General features: G+C 51.6%; 1 protein-coding gene across 1 annotated transcript in view; it reads right to left on the bottom strand.

Moving 5' to 3' along the window:
* The window catches only part of LOC147098479 (S-adenosylmethionine synthase-like), a 66,575-nt gene that overhangs the window by 5,780 nt on the left and 38,708 nt on the right, over positions 1-22,087 (bottom strand). Inside the window, exons 3-8 of the mRNA XM_085970225.1 lie at positions 20,842-20,964; positions 19,318-19,430; positions 11,357-11,500; positions 10,939-11,157; positions 8,780-8,962; positions 428-561 (exon numbers count right to left, since the gene is read on the bottom strand). Of these exons, the coding sequence (XP_085826351.1) occupies positions 428-561; positions 8,780-8,962; positions 10,939-11,157; positions 11,357-11,500; positions 19,318-19,430; positions 20,842-20,964 (916 nt within the window). The remainder of the gene's footprint in view (positions 1-427; positions 562-8,779; positions 8,963-10,938; positions 11,158-11,356; positions 11,501-19,317; positions 19,431-20,841; positions 20,965-22,087) is intronic.

Here is a 22,087-nt window from a genome sequence, read left to right as displayed (position 1 = left end):
GACCTCCATGTTCTGAAACAAGTTGATTAAAGCCTTGCTTTATGCTCAAACCAAGTGCGTAGTGAGTTTTATTTCGTCAAGGAATATGTGCAGTCAGAGTTGGCGACCCTGGTTTGCCCGCTATCGTGGATGGTGGTGCCGCCATCTAACGGGGTCACCTTAAACTGCCAACAGGAGCTTTTCCCTGAGTGAATGCTTTACTGAGCTACAGGGCCAATTTTACCAGGACGGGCTGCTGAAGGGGCCTCGCGCACAGGCTGCACGTATCAGGCGTGGCAGGGAACGCACAGGCTTTACTCTACAATTATATCCGCACTGCCCTGACAAGAGCGATCCGCCGCACTGAGCACTGCACGCGTGGCTCAGGCCAACCCCCGCCAATCCCCACCTTTCACTCCCAGAACCAGGCAAAACACGCTCACTTTACCTGACAATCACGCCGGGTCGAAGGTCAAAGTTCTTTCTCACAATTTCCATCAACGCCCGGTCGCCCATTTGTGAGGTGCCGTATGAAAAAATGGAGATGGAGAGCGGCTCAGCAACACCAATGGCGTAAGCAACCTGCAAATTTACAGCAATAAGTCTTTGCACGAAGAGTGGTTTCACTGAACAAACTGTGATATAACGCGGCTTAAAATCGTCTTGTAAAAACAGGAGAATAAGGTGACAATCACAAGCATAGACTCAGGCAATCACTGACAACCACACACAGACTCAGCACATTGACACACTCACTCACAGCCACACACATTGACACACTCACTCACAACCACACACATTGACACACTCACTCACAGCCACACACATTGACACACTCACTCACAGCCACACACATTGACACACTCACTCACAGCCACACACATTGACACACTCACTCACAGCCATACACATTGACACACTCACTCACAGCCACACACATTGACACACTCACTCACAGCCACACACATTGACACACTCACTCACAACCATACACATTGACACACTCACTCACAGCCACACACATTGACACACTCACACACAGCCACACACATTGACACACTCACTCACAGCCATACACATTGACACACTCACTCACAGCCACACACATTGACACACTCACTCACAGCCACACACATTGACACACTCACTCACAGCCACACACATTGACACACTCACTCACAGCCATACACATTGACACACTCACTCACAGCCACACACATTGACACACTCACTCACAGCCACACACATTGACACACTCACTCACAGCCACACACATTGACACACTCACTCACAGCCATACACATTGACACACTCACTCACAGCCACACACATTGACACACTCACTCACAGCCACACACATTGACACACTCACTCACAGCCACACACATTGACACACTCACTCACAACCACAAATAAATGAACAAACTCTCTCAAATGTGCATACAAAATCACACTCACAACCACAATCACACTCAACCAGAATAACTCCCAACCACGTCGACTCACACACTCGCTCCCAACCACACACACACACACTCACACTCTCTCTCACAAGCACACACACACTCACACTCTCTCTCACAACCACACACACACTCACACTCTCCACTACCACACACACACTCACACTCTCTCTCACAACCACACACACTCACACACTCTCTCACAACCACACATACACTCACACTCTCTCACAGCCACACACACTCACACACTCTCTCACTACCACACACACTCACTCTCTCACAACCACACACACACTCACACTCTCTCACAACCACACACACACTCACACACTCTCTCACAACCACACACACTCACTCTCTCACAACCACACACACTCTCACAGCCACACACACACACACACTCTCTCACAACCACACACACTCACACACTCTCTCACAACCACACACACTCACTCTCTCACAGCCACACACACTCTCACACTCTCTCTCACAACCACACACACACTCACACTCTCCACTACCACACACACACTCACACTCTCTCTCACAACCACACACACTCACACACTCTCTCACAACCACACACACACTCACACACTCTCTCACAACCACACATACACTCACACTCTCTCACAGCCACACACACTCACACACTCTCTCACTACCACACACACTCACTCTCTCACAACCACACACACACTCACACTCTCTCACAACCACAGACACTCACACTCTCTCACAACCATACACACACTCACACACTCTCACAACCACACATACACTCACACTCTCTCACAGCCACACACACACACACACTCTCTCACTACCACACACACTCACTCTCTCACAACCACACACACTCACACACTCTCTCACAACCGCACATACACTCTCACTCTCTCACAACCACACACACTCACACTCTCTCTCACAACCACACACACTCACACACTCTCTCACAACCACACACACTCACACACTCTCTCACAACCACACACACTCACACACTCTCTCACAACCACACACACTCTCACACTCTCTCACAACCGCACACAAACTCACACTCTCACAACCACACACGCTCACACACTCTCTCACAACCACACACACTCTCACACTCTCTCACAACCACACACGCTCACACACTCTCTCACAACCACACATGCTCACACACTCTCTCACAACCACACACACTCACACACTCTCTCACAACCACACACACTCACACTCTCTCACAACCACACACACTCACACACTCTCTCACAACCACACACACTCACACACTCTCTCACAGCCACACACTCATACTCTCTCTCACAACCACACACACTCACACACTCTCTCACAACCACACACACTCACACACTCTCTCACAACCACACACACTCACACACTCTCTCACAACCACACACACTCACTCTCTCACAACCACACACACTCACTCTCTCACAACCGCGCACACACACACACTCACACACTCTCTCACAACCACACACACTCACACACTCTCTCACAACCACACACACTCACACACTCTCTCACAACCACACACACTCACTCTCTCACAACCACACACACTCACTCTCTCACAACCGCGCACACACTCACACTCTCTCACAACCACACACACTCACACACTCTCTCACAACCACACACACTCACTCTCTCACAACCGCACACACACTCACACTCTCACAACCGCACACACACTCACACTCTCTCACAACCACACACACTCACACTCTCTCACAACCACACACACTCACTCTCTCACAACCACACACACACTCACACTCTCTCACAACCGCACACACACTCACACTCTCTCACAACCACACACACTCACACTCTCTCTCACAACCACACACACTCACACTCTCTCACAACCACACACACTCACTCTCTCACAACCACACACACTCACTCTCTCACAACCACACACACTCACTCTCTCACAACCGCACACACTCACACTCTCTCACAACCGCACACACACTCACACTCTCTCACAACCACACACACTCACACTCTCTCACAACCACACACACTCACTCTCTCACAACCACACACACACTCACACTCTCTCACAACCACACACACACTCACACTCTCTCACAACCACACACACTCACACTCTCTCTCACAACCACACACACACTCTCTCACAAGCACACACACTCACTCTCTCACAACCACACACACTCTCACACTCTCTCACAACCGCACACACACTCACACTCTCTCACAACCACACACACTCACACACTCTCTCACAACCACTCACACTCTCTCACAACCAAACACACACACACACACTCTCCCACAATCACACACTTACACAAACATGCCCACTCTCAACCGCACATACATGAACACACACGCAGCAATGTTGTGGGAACACCGTCACCTCCGGGTTCTCCTCCGAGTCACACCTCATCCTGACTTGGGCATGTATCACCATTCCTTAATCATCGCTGGGTCAAAATCCTGGAACTCCCTACCTAATGCCATCATGGGAGCAGCACCAGCACAAGAACAGCAGTGGGTCAAGGAGAAGGTGCACCACCATCTTCTCAGGGTGAGCATAGCCTGCCCATCGGCTCTCAATAGGCATCGTCTGACACAATCACCCCAAGCACTTCATTCATTGTGGACTAGCTGCTGTGAGTTAACAGACGTTTTAAACACAGGCCTAGAAATTCAGTATAGCCACGTTCGGGGCGCTAAAGTCGGGCGGCCGCTAAAGTTTGCGCCCGGTGCAAGGTCGCTCCACCTTTGCCGATATTCAGTCGCATTGCCCCAAGAGGTTGCTGCTGCGCTAAAACAGGCGATGCACGACTATCTTTAGGCGCTAAGCCGGCGGTGCTGAGCGATACCCCCGAGGCCGGGCGCAGCGCAGGTGCGGCGAGTTGTTGATTGAGGGCAGACACTCTGGCGCCGGTCAGCTCTTAAAGGGGGAGGGTGGATTTGTTTGCCTGCCACGCCCTGCACACTGCAGCCCTCAACCTAGGCCTGACCACTTCTGCTTCATCTGCACAACGCCCAGGGCTATGGAGAAGGCCAGGGAGAGAGCGCAGCGCTTCAGCGACGGTGACCTGAGGGTGCTGGTTGGCGGAGTGGAGCGCAGGCGCCATGTTCTGATCCCAGAAGGTGGCAGGAGGCCGCTGCCCAGCGCCTACCGGAAAGCCTGGAGGGAGGTCTCAAACAGGGTGACTTCCAACAGCGTGGTTGCCAGGACTCCTGTGCAATGCCGGAAAAAGTTCAACGACCTCACTCGGGTTGTCAGGGTGAGTACATTTTCCAGTGTCCTCCTCATCCCTGCATGTGCACCTCAATTTATGGGCAAAGGGACCTGAAAGCCCTAATGGCCAGCCCCCATCCAGCAGCTATGGGACTGTCATGAAAATCTCTTGCACATTCAGCACTTTACACACTGTACAAGATATTCGACCATGGGAGGCATTGCAGACAAGATCAGGGCTTCACACTGTACAAGCTATTCGACCATGGGAGGCAGTGCAGACAAGATCAGGGCTTCACACTGTACAAGCTATTCGACCATGGGAGGCATTGCAGACAAGATCAGGGCTTCACACTGTACTTAGAGGCCATCCTTTCTCTTGCAGGCCAAGGTGGCGCACAACCGGAGGAAGCTACGTGAGACCGGGGGAGGCCGTCCTGACGTCAAAGAGCTCTCCGACCTCGACCAGCGTGTGGAGCGCATTATGGCAGGCCGGCTGATTGGCCCCGTCGCCAGTGGAGATGCTGACCCTGTTCTGGGCACCAATGGTAAGGGCATCACCTTTTTGACCTCTCTCTTTCCACTTGCGCCTCAGATCAGCATCCTTTGCCACTGTCCGACCAATGCAGTGCATGGCAGCACTCATGCCTCCCTCGCTGCCGCCCTGTCCTCACTCTAAAGCTGTGCCTCCCTGCTTTCAGATGGTGAATCGCCAGGTGAGGAGGCGGGCCCTCAAGCTGCCACTGTCAGCGATTCGGAATTCGAGGAGGAGGAAGAGGAAGCCGGCCCATCAGTGCCACCCTCAGCCGCGCCAGCCCATGGCGATGAAGGGGACACGTCTTCCCTGGAGGGGAGCCGGGGGGAAGGGTCGGAGGAGAGTGAAGCTCCGGGGCCCAGCGGGCTGCAGCAACGCGGGACGGGTGGGGAAGCTCGGCGGACTTCTCCCCAGAGGGTGAGTGCGGCCTCCAGTCCTGCGACGGTGAGCGCAGAGGAGGTGCGGCTCCTGGAGGAAATGGCCGTCCAGGCTGAGCGCAGGCACACTGAGCTCATGGCTGCAGTGGCAAGGATGCCTGACTCCATTGAGTCTTTGTCAAGGAGTGTGCAGCAATTTGGAGCAGCACAGGCCAGGAGTCTGCAACAATTCAGTGCAGCACAGGCCAGGAGTCTGGAACAATTCAGTGCAGCACAGGCCAGGAGTCTGCAGGACTTCGCGGCAGCACAGGCGGCTTCGAGCCAAGTGCTCAGTCGTGCCGTTCATTCACTGGCTGTTGTCATGCGTGCACAGACCAGGGCCACACGGGCACTAACTGCTGCCACCCTCGCTGGATCGGCCAGGCATCGCCAGGGCACCCGCCACACAGCAGCAGCCCAGCAGTCTGTTCTTCAGCTGTTTGCTGCGCATGCTGCAGTGCTGGCCTGTGCGAGTGCCAATGTATCAGGCGACCAGGGAGCACCTGCGATCTCTCAGGTTGGCACCATTCCTGCAGCCGACACTGCCACTCCGCCATTGCAGCTGCGATGAGCCGCTGGACAGACTGCTGCCGCCCAAGCAGAGTTGCAGCAGTCAGCAGCCGGACCCTCCAGGGCCAGAGCTGGTGCAGGCCGACCCCCAAGGGCATCTGCCGTCTCGCCATCTGACCCTCAGCAGCCTTCCCCCAGCCTTGCTGCAGCCACTGGGGTCCCATTGAGGAGGAGCTGCAGGGTGGGCAGGGGCCAGTCACGGATGCGAAAGGCATCGCCCTCGCAGGGCAAAAAGTAGAAGGTCTGCACAAATGCTTTGTGTTTGTTGTAAGGCCGAGACTGGTGTCTTTCTTTGTTTTTGTAAGGCCGAGACTGGTGTCTTTCTTTCTTTTGTAAGGCCGAGACTGGTGTCTTTCTTTGTTTTTGTAAGGCCGAGACTGGTGTCTTTCTTTTTTTTGTAAGGCCGAGACTGTTAGTTTTGTGTTTTTGGAGGGGCCTTCTCAACATGAGGTTGTAATGTGGGAAGGGCAGAGGTTTGCAATAAATTAATGTTCTTAAATCGCACTGTGCATGTTTTTTTTTGCAAGTCCTGGTTGCCCTGCTCGGCTGAGGGCTTGTGGAGCGGCTACATTCATCTGGTGACATTGGCACAAGCCATTCCCTGAGAGGGGGCCTAGAACCAACGTTCAATAAGCCGGCGACGGGCGGCCCTTGCACTTTCTGCCTCCCTCCTGTGCTGGTCCTCCTCCTCCTCCTCCTCCTCCTCCTCAGGTGGTCCTCCAATCTCTGGTGGCAGTGGCTGAGTCCTGCGGATAGCCAGGTTGTGCAGCATGCAGCACACGACCACGAAATGGGAGACTCGCTCCGGCGAATATTGTAGGGCTCCACCGGAACGATCCAGACAGCGGAACCGTTGCTTCAGGACGCCAATTGTTTGCTCAATGATGTTCCTGGTCGCTTGATGGCTGTCGTTGTATCCCTCTTCAGCAGGGGTGCTGGGCGCACGGAGCGGGGTCATCAGCCAGGTACACAAAGGATAGCCTTTGTCCCCGAGAAGCCATCCTCGTGGGTGAGGCTGGGCCTGGAACATGTCTGCCACAGACGTCTGGTGCAGGATGAAGGCATCGTGGCTGCTGCCTGGAAAGCGGGCATTGACAGCTAGGATGAGCTGCCTGTGGTCACACACCAGCTGAACGTTGAGCGAATGGTAGCCCTTCCAGTTGTGGTAATCCTCGGCATTCTCCAGAGGTGCCCGCAAAGCCACATGCGTGCAGTCAATGACGCCCTGCACCATGGGGAAGCCCGCGAATGCTGCAAAGCCCATTGCACGATGCTGCTGTTTGACAAGGGCCATGGAGAAGGAGATGAACTGACATCTCCTTTTGAAAAGGGCATTGGTCACCTGGCGGACGCAGCAATGCACGGCGAACTAGGAGATGTTGGAAATGTCCCCAGTAGCGGATTGGAAGGAGCCGGTGGCATAGAAGTTGAGAGCCACCGTCACCTTCACTGCCACCGACAGAGACGTCCTGCTCCTCAGATGTGGTTGCAGATCACCGCCAAGCAGGTGGCAGATCTCAGTGACCACCTCCCTTCGGAATCGTAGCCTCCGAACACACTGCTCGTCAGACATGTTCAGATAGGAGAACTGCTGGCGGTATACCCTGGGTGGGTAACGCCTCCGTTCCCGACGCCTGTTGCCCCCTCTCCGTCTAGCCAGGACTGCCACTCTCTCACGGCGTCTGTGAGCCCTTTGGATGCAATGGAGAAGGCCAGCGTTTGCACCCATTGCAGCCCCCATTATATGTTAGCAAACAATGATATGTCACTGAAGGCAAAGACAAGTGGAAAGCTGTGGCCTGAAGCCACAAGTACCTGTCCGAGTTTTGAGCCAAAGCAGAAAGCTCTCTACCTTGGTCTCTCTGCAAAGATCCGTCTCTCAAAAAGGTGTGCTGTGAAATGGCAGCCTTTTCTACTGCAGGAGGTGTGCCCTTTAATTTGCGCCCCCCGCGCCCCGCATCGACTGAGAACCGTTCCCCTCTACCAGTCGCTAGGGGCGCCAGGCGCACAATAGGGCGTAGCGACTGAATTTCCGGTTTGGGGCGCACAAAGGGCGTTGCACGAGGAAATGACGTCAGGATCTGCGCGCGCAGCTGAGCGCGCGCAAAGACTTTGCGCCGCCGCTAAATCGTGAGTGAAGTTGGGGAGAGGCGCAGATCGTGCTGCGCCCGGCCGCTAGCCGCCTAGCGCCCAACATCTCCTCCTCCTAAGGCACTACCGGCTGGCGCAATCAACTGAATTTCTAGGCCACGGAGTTTTAGCGAGTAGCAGCTTTGTTTAATCTCCACCCTCAATACGGCCAAATCTGGGCACTGATTCTGCTTCATCAGCCAAAAGCGCATCAGTGTAGAAAGGACTGTATTTGATATTAATGCATGCATGCTTAACACGGTCGTATTGCATTACTGCATTACTACATTAGTTTAATGGATGCTTTAATCCATTTAAAGTAAAACTGACGAATGCCTCGGCTAAAAGTGCAGAGAGAATAATGTCATACAGATGCATTAAGCATCTCAATGTCACACATAGTCATTTCTGGACTGTAGTCTCCCAGCCACTGAATCCTCACCTGAACCAAGACACGTTTGCACAGACCGGCCTTCACCAGAGACTTGGCCACCCAACGAGCAGCATACGCTGCCGATCGATCAACCTTCGTGTAGTCTTTGCCTGAAAAGGCACCGCCACCGTGAGCTCCCCATCCCCCATACGTGTCCACAATGATCTTCCGCCCTGTGACTCCGGCATCACCCTAAACAATCCAAACACAAGGCACACCGTGATTCCTTCCCCCATAGTGGGGATGTCACTGGGCTAGTAATCCAGAGGTCTGGACTAATGATTTGAGAGACATGAGTTCAAAATCCCACCAAGGCAGCTGGGGAATTAAAAAATTCAATTAAAAAAAAGCTAGTATCAGTAATGGTGACCATGAAACTACCGGATTGTCGTACTAAACCCATCTGGTTCACTAATGTCCTTTAGGGAGGGAAATCTGCCGTCCTCACCCGGTCTGGCCTATATGTGACTCCAGACCCACAGCAATGTGGTTGACTCTTAATGGCCGAGTGAGACACTCAGTTGTATTCAAGGCGGCGGCTCACCACCACCTTCTCGAGGGCAATTAGGGATGGGCAATAAATGCTGGCCTTGCCAGCGACGCCCACATCCCAGGAGTGAATTAAAATAAAACACATGGAGCATCAATCCAGGTAACTGAGGGGTCTTTAAGATTATGAAAGGGTTCGACAGGGTAGACGTAGAGAAGATGTTTCCACTTGTCGGGGAGTCCAAAACTAGGGGCCATAAATACAAGATAATCACTAATAGATCCATTAGGGAATTCAGGAGAAACTTCTTTACCCGGAGAGTGGTGAGAATGTGGAACTTGTTGCCACAAGGAATAGTTGAGGTGAATAGCAGAGATGCATTTAAGGGGAAGCTAAATAAACACGAGGGAGAAAGGAATAGAAGGATAGGGTGAGATGAAGAGGGGTGGGAGGAGGCTCGTGTGGAGCAGAAACACTGGAAGCAGACTGCTTGGGCTGAATGGCCTATTTCTGTGCTATAAATTCTATGTAATAGTTAGAGATTTTCTACTGGCCTACATGTTGATGAGGTTGATGTCCATTTTAGGGTTGCATCTACGCTCCCAGTGAGAATGCACGCTCAAAGGAGCTGCTCGCTGGTTGGGGATGGAACTACAACACCCGCAGTTCCGACTCTCCGACCCAGCTGCCCTCTGAACGTGGCTTGCTGCTGTCAACACAGGACTGAAGGATCGCCCCCCTTTTCCTCACACAGCACGTGCGGTGGGTACATTTTTACAATAACGATGTTATCGCAGCTGTATATGAAATTTCAACTGGCAAAATCTACGACCGGAGGTTCAACGGGCTGGATTCTACCCATAGAATCGAACTACACAGAAGGAGGCCATTCGGCCCATCGTGTCTCTGAAAGAGCTGTCCAGTTAGTCCTGCTCCCCCCTGCTCTTTCCCCGTAGCCCTGCAAATTTTTCCTTTTCAAGTATTTATCCGATTCCCTTTTGAAAGTTACGATAGGATCTGCTTCCACCGCCCTTTCAGGCAGCGCATTCCAGATCACAACAACTCACTTTCCACAAAAAATTCTCCTCATCTCAGAGAAGGCTGAGGGGGGACCTGATTGAGGTGTACAAAATTATGAGGGGCACAGATAGGGTAGATAGAAAGGAACTTTCCCCCTTAGTAGAGGGGTCAATAACAAGGGGGCATAGATTCAAGGTAAGGGGCAGGAGGTTTAGAGGGGATTTGAGGAAGAACTTTTTCACCCAGAGGGTGGTTGGAATCTGGAACTCACTGCCTGAAAGGGTGGTAGAGGCAGGAACCCTCACAACATTCAAGAAGCATTTGGATGAGCACTTGAAACACCATAGCATACAAGGCTACGGGCCAAGTGCTGGAAAATGGGATTAGAATAGACAGGGCTTGATGGCCAGCGCGGACACGATGGGCCGAAGGGCCTCTTTCTGTGCTGTATAACTCTATGACTCTATGACACCCACCCCCCACCGGTTCTTTTGCCAATTATCTTAAATCTGTGGCCTCTGGTTACCGACCCTCCCACTAGTGGCAACAGTTTCGTTCTATCTACACTATCAAAACCCCTCATGGTTTTGAACATCTTTATTAAACCGCCCCGTAACCTGGTATATGTCTCTTAGCGAATGATGTTCTTCTGACTAACCTGAGGTCCTCCAATCACGAAGCGTCCACTGGGCTGGAGGTGATAGATGGTGTTGTCATCCAGGTACTTGCTGGGCACCACGGCATCGACAACCTTCTCCTTCAGGGCTGCGCGCATTTCGCCCACCGATACGTCTTCATCGTGCTGCACGGAGACGACGATGGTGTGTACGCGAGTGGGGACCACCATCCCGTTCTCCTGGCTGTACTGGACCGTCACCTGCAGAGGGAGCACACCAGCCGGGTCAATCCTGCGCCCATTGCCGTGACGGAGGCCAGTTGCTGGAGGACGGGAGGCCTTGGAGCACGAAACTCCACCGGCGTCGCACCTGAAGCACCGCCGAGCCTCTCTGCAACCGTTTTAGACGAAAGCGCGTAAAGGAATCGCACGTCGAGGGACACCATAAAATGCCACGCACCTGGGTCTTGGAATCAGGTCTGAGCCAGGGGAGTGTGTGGTCCCGCCGGAGCTCAGCCAGCTTGGCGTTGAGTCGGTGTGCGAGGATAATTGTCAGCGGCATGCATTCTTCTGTCTCGTCCGTGGCATAGCCGAACATCAGGCCCTGAAAAAGGGACACGAACGCGTTTAGAAAATGAAGGGGTTGATTTTCCGTTTCCCATCCACACTGGGTCAGCGCAGAAATTCCATCCACCGTCCTGACCCCACCCTGACTTTCAAGACTGAGATCAATAGATTGTTCGGTAAGATTATCATGGGATATCGAGGCACAGGCACGATGGGCCGAATAGCCTCTTTCTGTGCTGTATCATTCTCTGATTCTGTGATATGGAGCCAAGGCAGGTCAATGGAGTTCAGATACAGATCAGCCATGATCGACTTGAATGGTGGCACAGGCTCGAGGGGCTGAATGGCCTCCTCCTGTTCCTACGTTCCTGTGACCTCAGCCCAGTTTCCTGGGTCAGGGGTCACTAGCTGTTACATAGAATTACATTCTTCAACGTTAACTCTGTTTCCCGCTCCACAGATGCTGCCCGGCCTTCCTGGAGCTAAGGGGGCGGCCTCATAGGTTTCCATGTGTGTGCACTGAGTGTCAGAGCCCCTCTCCTTCAGAGACCGGGCACCACCCAATTCAGTCACTGCCATCCGTCCTTGGACAGCGTGACATGCTCCAGTTGTGCTCCTGTCGTATTCTCTCGTTCAATGACACATGATGGTCTTTGCTGGTCACTCTCGCACTTTGTCCTTCAGCTGGCTGGAATGATCTTGGCCGAGTCCCCAGGCTAGTTGTGGCTTAGGGTCTCTGGGCTACGTGGTGAGCTGTGATCGGGTGGTCACTGTCTTAGTTCCCTGGTGGACAATGAGTGGGGTGGAGGGTGGGGGGCGGAGTGGGAAGGGGGTCTGTCCGACCACCCTGTGGACAGTGGGGGAGGGGAATCATGGTCATGTCTAGGTTCCTTTTAGGACATGGGGTTGATCTGCATCTGAGCTCTCAGGCAAACTGCTGGATGGTGTGGAGCAGTGTCCGAGATCGCTCATGGATTGTGTGTGGAACTGTGTCCGAGATCTCCCATGGATTGTGTGTGGACCTGTGTCCGAGATCTCCCATGGATTGTGTGTGGACCTGTGTCTAAGATCTCTCATGGATTGTGTGTGGACCTGTGTCCGAGATCTCTCATGGATTGTGTGTGGAGCGGTGTCCGAGATCTCCCATGGATTGTGTGTGGACCTGTGTCCGAGATCTCCCATGGATTGTGTGTGGACCTGTGTCCGAGATCTCTCATGGATTGTGTGTGGGCCTGTGTCCGAGATCGCTCATGGATTGTGTGTGGACCTTTTCCAGAGATCTCCCATGGATTGTGTGTGGACCTGTGTCCGAGATCTCCCATGGATTATGTGTGGACCTGTGTCCGAGATCTCTCATGGGATTGTGTGTGGACCTGTGTCCGAGATCTCCCATGGATTGTGTGTGGACCTGTGTCCGAGATCTCTCATGGATTGTGTGTGGACCTGTGTCCGAGATCTCCCATGGATTGTGTGTGGACCTGTGTCCGAGATCTCTCATGGATTGTGTGTGGATCTGTGTCCGAGATCTCCCATGGATTGTGTGTGGACCTGTGTCTGAGATCTCTCATGGGATACTGTGTGGACCTGTGTCCGAGATCTCTCAAAGATTGTGTGTGGACCTGTGTCCGAGATCTCCCATGGATTGTGTGTGGACCTGTGTCCGAGATCTCCCATGGATTATGTGTGGACCTGTGTCCGAGATCTCTCATGGGATTGTGTGTGGACCTGTGTCCGAGATCTCCCATGGATTGTGTGTGGACCTGTGTCCGAGATCTCCCATGGATTGTGTGTGGAGCTGTGTCTCAGATCTCTCGTGGATTGCGTGTGGACCTGTGTCCGAGATCTCTCATGGATTGTGTGTGGAGCAGTGTCTCAGATCTCTCGTGGATTGTGTGTGGACCTGTGTCCGAGATCTCTCATGGATTGTGTGTGGACCTGTGTCCGAGATCTCCCATGGATTGTGTGTGGACCTGTGTCCGAGATCTCCCATGGATTGTGTGTGGACCTGTGTCTGAGATCTCTCATGGATTGTGTGTGGACCTGTGTCTAAGATCTCTCATGGATTGTGTGTGGACCTGTGTCCGAGATCTCTCATGGATTGTGTGTGGAGCGGTGTCCGAGATCTCCCATGGATTGTGTGTGGACCTGTGTCCGAGATCTCCCATGGATTGTGTGTGGACCTGTGTCCGAGATCTCTCATGGATTGTGTGTGGACCTGTGTCTGAGATCTCCCATGGATTGTGTGTGGACCTGTGTCCGAGCTCTATCATTGATTGTGTGTGGGCCTGTGTCCGAGATCTCTCATGGATTGTGTGTGGGCCTGTGTCCGAGATCGCTCATGGATTGTGTGTCGACCTTTGTCAGAGATCTCCCATGGATTGTGTGTGGATCTGTGTCCGAGATCTCCCATGGATTGTGTGTGGACCTGTGTCCGAGATCTCTCATGGGATTGTGTGTGGACCTGTGTCCGAGATCTCCCATGGATTGTGTGTGGACCTGTGTCCGAGATCCCTCATGGATTGTGTGTGGACCTGTGTCCGAGATCTCCCATGGATTGTGTGTGGACCTGTGTCCGAGATCTCTCATGGATTGTGTGTGGATCTGTGTCCGAGATCTCCCATGGATTGTGAGTGGACCTGTGTCTGAGATCTCTCATGGGATAGTGTGTGGACCTGTGTCCGAGATCTCTCATAGATTGTGTGTGGACCTGTCTCCGAGATCTCCCATGGATTGTGTGTGGACCTGTGTCCGAGATCTCCCATGGATTGTGTGTGGAGCAGTGTCTCAGATCTCTCGTGGATTGTGTGTGGACCTGTGTCCGAGATCTCTCGTGGATTGTGTGTGGAGCAGTGTCTCAGATCTCTCGTGGATTGTGTGTGGACCTGTGTCCGAGATCTCTCATGGATTGTGTATGGACCTGTGTCCGAGATCGCTCATGGATTGTGTGTGGGCCTGTGTCCGAGATCACTCATGGATTGTGTGTGGACCTGTGTCCGAGATCACTCATGGATTGTGTGTGGGCCTGTGTCCGAGATCGCTCATGGATTGTGTGTGGACCTTTGTCAGAGATCTCCCATGGATTGTGTGTGGACCTGTGTCCGAGATCTCTCATGGATTGTGTGTGGGCCTGTGTCCGAGATCTCTCATGGATTGTGTGTGGACCTGTGTCCGAGATCTCTCATGGATTGTGTGTGGGCCTGTGTCCGAGATCGCTCATGGATTGTGTGTGGACCTTTTTCAGAGATCTCCCATGGATTGTGTGTGGACCTGTGTCCGAGATCTCCAATGGATTATGTGTGGACCTGTGTCCGAGATCTCTCATGGGATTGTGTGTGGACCTGTGTCCGAGATCTCCCATGGATTGTATGTGGACCTGTGTCCGAGATCTCTCATGGATTGTGTGTGGACCTGTGTCCGAGATCTCCCATGGATTGTGTGTGGACCTGTGTCCGAGATCTCTCATGGATTGTGTGTGGATCTGTGTCCGAGATCTCCCATGGATTGTGTGTGGACCTGTGTCTGAGATCTCCCATGGATTGTGTGTGGACCTGTGTCCGAGATCTCCCATGGATTGTGTGTGGACCTGTGTCCGAGATCTCCCATGGATTGTGTGTGGAGCTGTGTCTCAGATCTCTCGTGGATTGTGTGTGGACCTGTGTCCGAGATCTCTCGTGGATTGTGTGTGGAGCAGTGTCTCAGATCTCTCGTGGATTGTGTGTGGACCTGTGTCCGAGATCTCTCATGGATTGTGTGTGGACCTGTGTCCGAGATCTCCCATGGATTGTGTGTGGACCTGTGTCCGAGATCTCCCATGGATTGTGTGTGGACCTGTGTCCGAGATCTCTCATGGATTGTGTGTGGACCTGTGTCCGAGATCTCTCATGGATTGTGTGTGGAGCGGTGTCCGAGATCTCCCATGGATTGTGTGTGGACCTGTGTCCGAGATCTCCCATGGATTGTGTGTGGACCTGTGTCCGAGATCTCTCATGGATTGTGTGTGGACCTGTGTCTGAGATCTCCCATGAATTGTGTGTGGACCTGTGTCCGAGATCTATCATGGATTGTGTCTGGGCCTGTGTCCGAGATCTCTCATGGATTGTGTGTGGGCCTGTGTTCGAGATCGCTCATGGATTGTGTGTGGACCTGTGTCCGAGATCGCTCATGGATTGTGTGTGGAGTGGTTTCCGAGATCGCTCATGGATTGTGTGTGGACCTGTGTCCGAGATCTCTCATGGATTGTGTGTGGACCTGTGTCCGAGATCTCCCATGGATTGTGTGTGGACCTGTGTCCGAGATCTCCCATGGATTGTGTGTGGACCTGTGTCCGAGATCTCTCATGGATTGTGTGTGGACCTGTGTCCGAGATCTCTCATGGATTGTGTGTGGACCTGTGTCCGAGATCTCCCATGGATTGTGTGTGGACCTGTGTCCGAGATCTCCCATGGATTGTGTGTGGACCTGTGTCCGAGATCTCTCATGGATTGTGTGTGGACCTGTGTCCGAGATCTCTCATGGATTGTGTGTGGAGCGGTGTCCGAGATCTCCCATGGATTGTGTGTGGACCTGTGTCCGAGATCTCCCATGGATTGTGTGTGGACCTGTGTCCGAGATCTCTCATGGATTGTGTGTGGACCTGTGTCCGAGATCTCTCATGGATTGTGTGTGGACCTGTGTCTGAGATCTCCCATGGATTGTGTGTGGACCTGTGTCCGAGATCTCTCATGGATTGTGTGTGGACCTGTGTCCGAGATCTCCCATGGATTGTGTGTGGACCTGTGTCCGAGATCTCCCATGGATTGTGTGTGGACCTGTGTCCGAGATCTCCCATGGATTGTTTGTGGACCTGTGTCCGAGATCTCTCATAGATTGGGTGTGGACCTGTGTCTGAGATCTCTCATGGATTGCTTGTGGAGCTGTGTCCAAGATCTCTCATGGATTGTGTGTGGACCTGTGTCCGAGATCTCTCATGGATTGTGTGTGGACCTGTGTCCGAGATCGCTCATGGATTGTGTGTGGACCTTTGTCAGAGATCTCTCATGGATTGTGTTTGGACCTGTGTCCGAGATCTCCCATGGATTGTGTGTGGACCTGTGTCCGAGATCTCTCATGGATTGTGTGTGGACCTGTGTCCGAGATCTCCCATGGATTGTTTCAGGATCTGCAAGTTTGCATTTTGTTTTCATAATTTGCTTTTGGCTTTGGATTTTTAGTCTTGAACATAATCCTAAATCAGATAAGCCCAAATCCCATTCCTGGCAAAAAAATGTGGCAAAGTAATCCTGGGCAACGATGAAAAATATTCCCTTCAGGAGGCCTCCTCAGCCCAGCATTATAGCATGAGACCCGACACCAAGGGCTGCACACTGTTTCTTGGAATCACAGCCTTGTCTGATGCAACAGTCAGTCCTGTTCCGTGGCTGCTAATAACCCGGGAGATACCTGATGCTCTGAGACAGCAGAGTTCACAGAGTACAGAATGGCTCAGAACATAACACGTTAACAGCTGCCTGGGTCCCGTTTCCATTCATATCAGTGGAGCCTGGGTCAGGCCCCAAACTATTAATAACCAGTCTAATATCTTCAGGCTGATTGATAGCAATGGGCCTCATTGTAGCACGGTGTCTAACTTGGACTCAGATTGTGTGCTCTGGATATTCTTTGGACTGCTTTACACTACACTGCACAGTAGAAGACGGACAGTCAGGTGCTGTGTGTGAACTGCACTGTCACTATTAGTGTGCAAACAGACGATACAACCATCATTTTGAGTGCTGTGCACAAACTCTGGAGTTAGAAAGAAAGGCTTGGATTTATATAGCACCTTTCATGACCTCAGGATATCCCAAAGCACTTTACGGCCAATGAAGTACTTTTGACGTGTAGTCACTGTTGTAATGAAGGAAACGTGGCAGCCAATTTGCGCACAGCAAGATCCCACAAACAGCAATGTGATAATGACCAGATAATCTGTTTCAGTGATGTTGGTTGAGGGATAAATATTGGCCAGGACACCAGGGCTAACTCCCTATCTCTTCTTCAAATAGCGTGATGGGATTTTGTACATCCACCTGAGAGAGCAGACGGGGCCTCGGTTTAACGTCTCATCAGAAAGACGGCACCTCCGACCGTGCAGCGCTCCCTCAGCACTGCTCTGGAGTGTCAGCCTGGATTATGTGCTCAAGTCTCTGGAGTGGGACTTGACCCCATGACCTTCTGACTCAGAGGTCAGAGTGCTATGAGCTAAGGCTGACACGTAAACAAGGCTAACCTCTAAGTTAAGTACCGTGTACTTTTCTATTTCAAGCTTAGCATTGCATCATCAACACCGTGCTGTAGGACTCAACACTGTTGATAGTGAGGGGAGTCCAACATTATATTGGTTTCATAATCAATCTGGGTTGATGTTTCAAGGATTTTAAACAACGATGGTAGCCATTTGCACATGGGTCTGAAGTGGACAACTGTGATATAGTCACATGTTCATCTCTCACTGCTGCAGGATGTCCCAAGGCTGCCTCCTGCAGAGGCCCAAGACAGTCTGAGAACATAAGAATGTAAGAAGTAGGAGCAGGAGTTGGCCATTCAGCCCCTCGAGCCTGCTCTGCCATTCAATAAGATCATGGCTGATCATCGACCTCAACTCCACCTTCCCGCCCGATCCCCATTTCCCTTGATTCCCCTAGAGTCCAAAATCTATCGATCTCAGCCTTGAATATACTCAACGACTCAGCATTCACAGCCCTCTGGGGCAGAGAATTCCAAAGATTCACAACCCTCTGAGTGAAGAAATTCCTCCTCATCTCAGTCTTAAATGGCTGATCCCTTATCCTGAGACTATGCCCCCTAGTTCTAGACACTCCAGCCAGGGGAAACAACCTCTCAGCATCTATCCTGTCAATCCCCTTCAGAATCTTATATGTTTCAATGAGATCACCTCTCATTCTTCTAAACTCCAGAGAGTATCGGCCCATTCTACACAATCTCTCATCATAGGACAGCCCTCTCATCCCAGGAATCAATCTGGTGAACCTTCGTTGCACCGCCTCCAAGGCAAGTATATCCTTCCTTAGATAAGGAGACCAAAACTGTGCACAGTACTCCAGGTGTGGTCTCACCAAGGCCCTGTACAACTGTAGCAAGACTTCCTTACTCTTATACTCCAACCCCCTTCCAATAAAGGCCAACATACCAATTGCCTTCCTTATTGCTTGCTGTACCTGCATGCTAGCTTTTTGTGTTTCTTTCACAGTTTCTTGAGCCACTCACAAAGTACCCACTGTCCTAGGTCTGAGTCAGTCAGTGCCAGCCTACAGCCGGCCAGATTCTCTTCAACCCTATGAACCTCTGCCCCCCTGATGGTACTTTGATTTTACTCTACAGCAGGCAGACTCGCCCACTGCAGGACCTGAAGCTGGAATGTTAGCTAAGATAGAGCCTCATGCTTGGGATTGGATCCCAGCACTCACTCGCTACTACTGCAGGGACACAAGGCCAAAAAAAACAGAACTTGATTTCGCTTGGGGTGAAAGGTGGTGAGAGAGGGGGAGCTTTGTACTTTGATCCCTAAACAATGGACCTCCCAGGAATTTGTTAATTGTGATCAGTGCTTGAACAGGTCACAAGCTCCGTTCTATGAAGGCAAGGAGTTGAGATGGATAGTGTACCAGCACATTGTGTTCCAATAATAAGCAACAATACGTTCCCATGGTCATTGATCCTTCGTGACGGCCAGTATTTTGCCAAGTTCAGCAACACAATACTCTGTGCTCAGTGCCTCAGAGTGCCCACTGGATTGTGACGGCCAGTGGCCTCAGTAATGTCATGGTCTCTGAGTGGCGCAGGCCATTAACACACCTGGTCTCCAGCACCAATGTCTTCCTCGTCTCTGTCTAGGTGAACACCCTGTGCGATGTCTGGTGACTGCTGTTCCAAAGCGACCAGCACGTTGCAGGTCTTGTAGTCAAAGCCTGTACACGGCCAAAACACGGTCAGAGCCCAGCTCTATCATCAACATGTACACATATAAGAGGACACTACACAGAGCACAGAATTTAGACATTTAAATGCAGAACTTTCCTTTTCCCTTTGCTTTCCAACTCACCAATCCAGTGTCCAGTGACCAGTGCCAGTGGCCAGAACTGTGACCAGAACTGTGTCCAGAGACCAGTGCCAGTGACCAGAACTGTGACCAGAGACCAGAACTGTGTCCAGTGACCAGAACTGTGTCCAGAGGCCAGTGCCAGTGACCAGAACTGTGACCTGTGACCAGTGACCAGAACTGTGACCAGAGCTGTGTCCAGAGACCAGAGCTGTGTCCAGAGACCAGTGCCAGTGGCCAGAACTGTGACCAGTGACCAGAACTGTGACCAAAACTGTGTCCAGAGACCAGAGCTGTGTCCAGAGACCAGTGCCAGTGGCCAGTGCCAGTGACCAGAACTGTGACTAAAACTGTGTTCTAGAACACAACAGCAATAGAAACCTCACCGATGATTAAATTGCTAATGTCTTGTTGTGAGTTATTTTGTTTGTACAAATATTAGAATGTTTGGAAACGAGCAAACGGGACTTTAATGAATTCTTGTTAAATTCCAAGATGTTAACCTATCGGAAGTGATCAGGCCCACCCCTCCTTCACAAATAGACAGAATAACGAGCACATTCTGCATTTGAATATTAGCGCGGCACAGTTCAATTTCTAGCATTATATGGCACTGACTGCTGATCGAGGGAGATTTTAGGAGTCATAAGCCATTCGTACACCTGTGTCAGTGAGTGAGGGCAGTGCCATGATCAGGCTTGGCTGGTGTTGGTGAGTGATTTTAACAGGTGCAGATTTTGGGTGAATGGTACAGACAGCGGCAGCGTGTAACTGAACTGCACAGACTAGGAGCTTTGTGCTGAGTTACCAGACCTCAACTGGGACAGCAGCAGTGGAGATGCTACATTTGCCCGCAGCACCACTGGCAGAGGTTAACCACCCCCACCCACCCCCCGACCATCCCGAGCACCATCGATGAGCTGGGTGGAAAGTGCACCTGTACAGAATCAGCACAAGGGCAGGACTGGGGTTGGCTATGATACCTCGCAAGGTTGAATATCACGTGAAGAATGATGACTTGGTCGAGGTACGGGAGGGTTCTGCCAGGGGACGACCCCCAGCTTGAGTCTGTACTATCAGCAGAGGAGCCCAGTAAACTGAAGATACCTTGAGATAGTTTTCATTGCGTTTAGCAATTGAGTAGAATCGGTATAGAATTAAATTGAGAAATACCTCACATTGAGCCATGAGACTTTTAAATGATGGTCCATTCCCTGCGCTATACAAAGTGTTGGTCTCTTAGGTGGAATAAAGTTGACGCCGAGTGACCTTTCACTGACCTTTAGCAGAATCATCATATCCAATGTACTGTATCGTGTCCCTCACCACCTTCTGGTAATCAACAACGCCACGAGAGGTGATCTCCCCACATAGCAGCACCATCCCGGTCTTGCAGACAGTCTCTGTGGGAAACAGGAGGGAAATGGCAATGAGCTCGGAGGCTGATCTCTTAGATTTGGAGACATTTTGCTTAGTTGTTCGTCATGGTCGTTTTTTGGTCGCCTTATCTGAGGAAGGATGTTCTTGCCATGGAGGGAGTGCAGCGACGATTCACCAGACTGATACCTGGGATGGCAGGAATGACGTATGAGGAGAGATTGGGTCGATTGGGCTTATACTCACTGGAGTTTAGAAGAATGAGAGGGGATCTCATTGAAACTTATAAAATTCTAACAGGACTAGACAGACTAGATGCTGGAAGGATGTTCCTGATGGCCGGGGAGTCCAGAACCAGGGGTCACAGTCTAAGGATAAGAGGTAAGCCATTTAGGACTGAGATGAGGAATTTCTTCACCCAGAGAGTGGTGAACCTGTGGAATTCTCTACCACAGAAGGCAGTTGAGGCCAATTCATTAAATATATTCAAGAAGGAGTTAGATATATTTCTTAAGGCTAAAGGGATCAAGGGATATGGGGAGAAAGCAGGGACAGGGTACTGAGTTTGGATGATCAGCCATGATCTTATTGAATGGCGGAGCAGGCTCGAGGGGCCGAATGGCCTACTCCTGCTCCTATCTTCTATGTTTCCATGTTTCTATGAGGAGAGGTGTCAGCACTGAGGATTGAGACACTTTCCATTTCGAGTGCCCAGGTGTCAGCATCAAGCACAGCCAGGTCAGGTAGGGCATGGTTAGATACAGGGTGAAACTTCTGCTCTCCTACAAATGCCCGTCAAAGCCTCTCGTTGCTTGACCCAACAGCCGCCGAGAACATTCCCTCCTCAGCTCTGTCGGAGTGAGATAATCAAGTTTATGTTGAATTGTGGGTGGTTTTGTACTCGGTTCTTGTGCCCATCAGGGACTGGGCTGGTACAAAAGCAAAATACTGCAGCTGCTGGAAATCTGAAATAAAAAGATAAAATGCTGGAAATACTCAGCAGCTCAGGCAGCATCCGTGAAGAGAGAAACAGAGTTAACGTTTCAGGTCGATGACCCTTCGCCAGAACTGGAAAAAGTTGGAGATGTAACAGGTTTTTTAGCAAGTGCAGGGGCAGGGAAAGGGGGAGAGGAGGAAAGAACAAAAGGG

This window comes from Somniosus microcephalus, chromosome 29, assembly GCF_052327205.1.
Source record: "Somniosus microcephalus isolate GS21.2 chromosome 29, FLI_Smic_1.0, whole genome shotgun sequence".
NCBI classification, from domain to species: Eukaryota; Metazoa; Chordata; class Chondrichthyes; order Squaliformes; family Somniosidae; genus Somniosus; species Somniosus microcephalus.
This window is presented reverse-complemented; position numbering and strand designations above follow the sequence as displayed.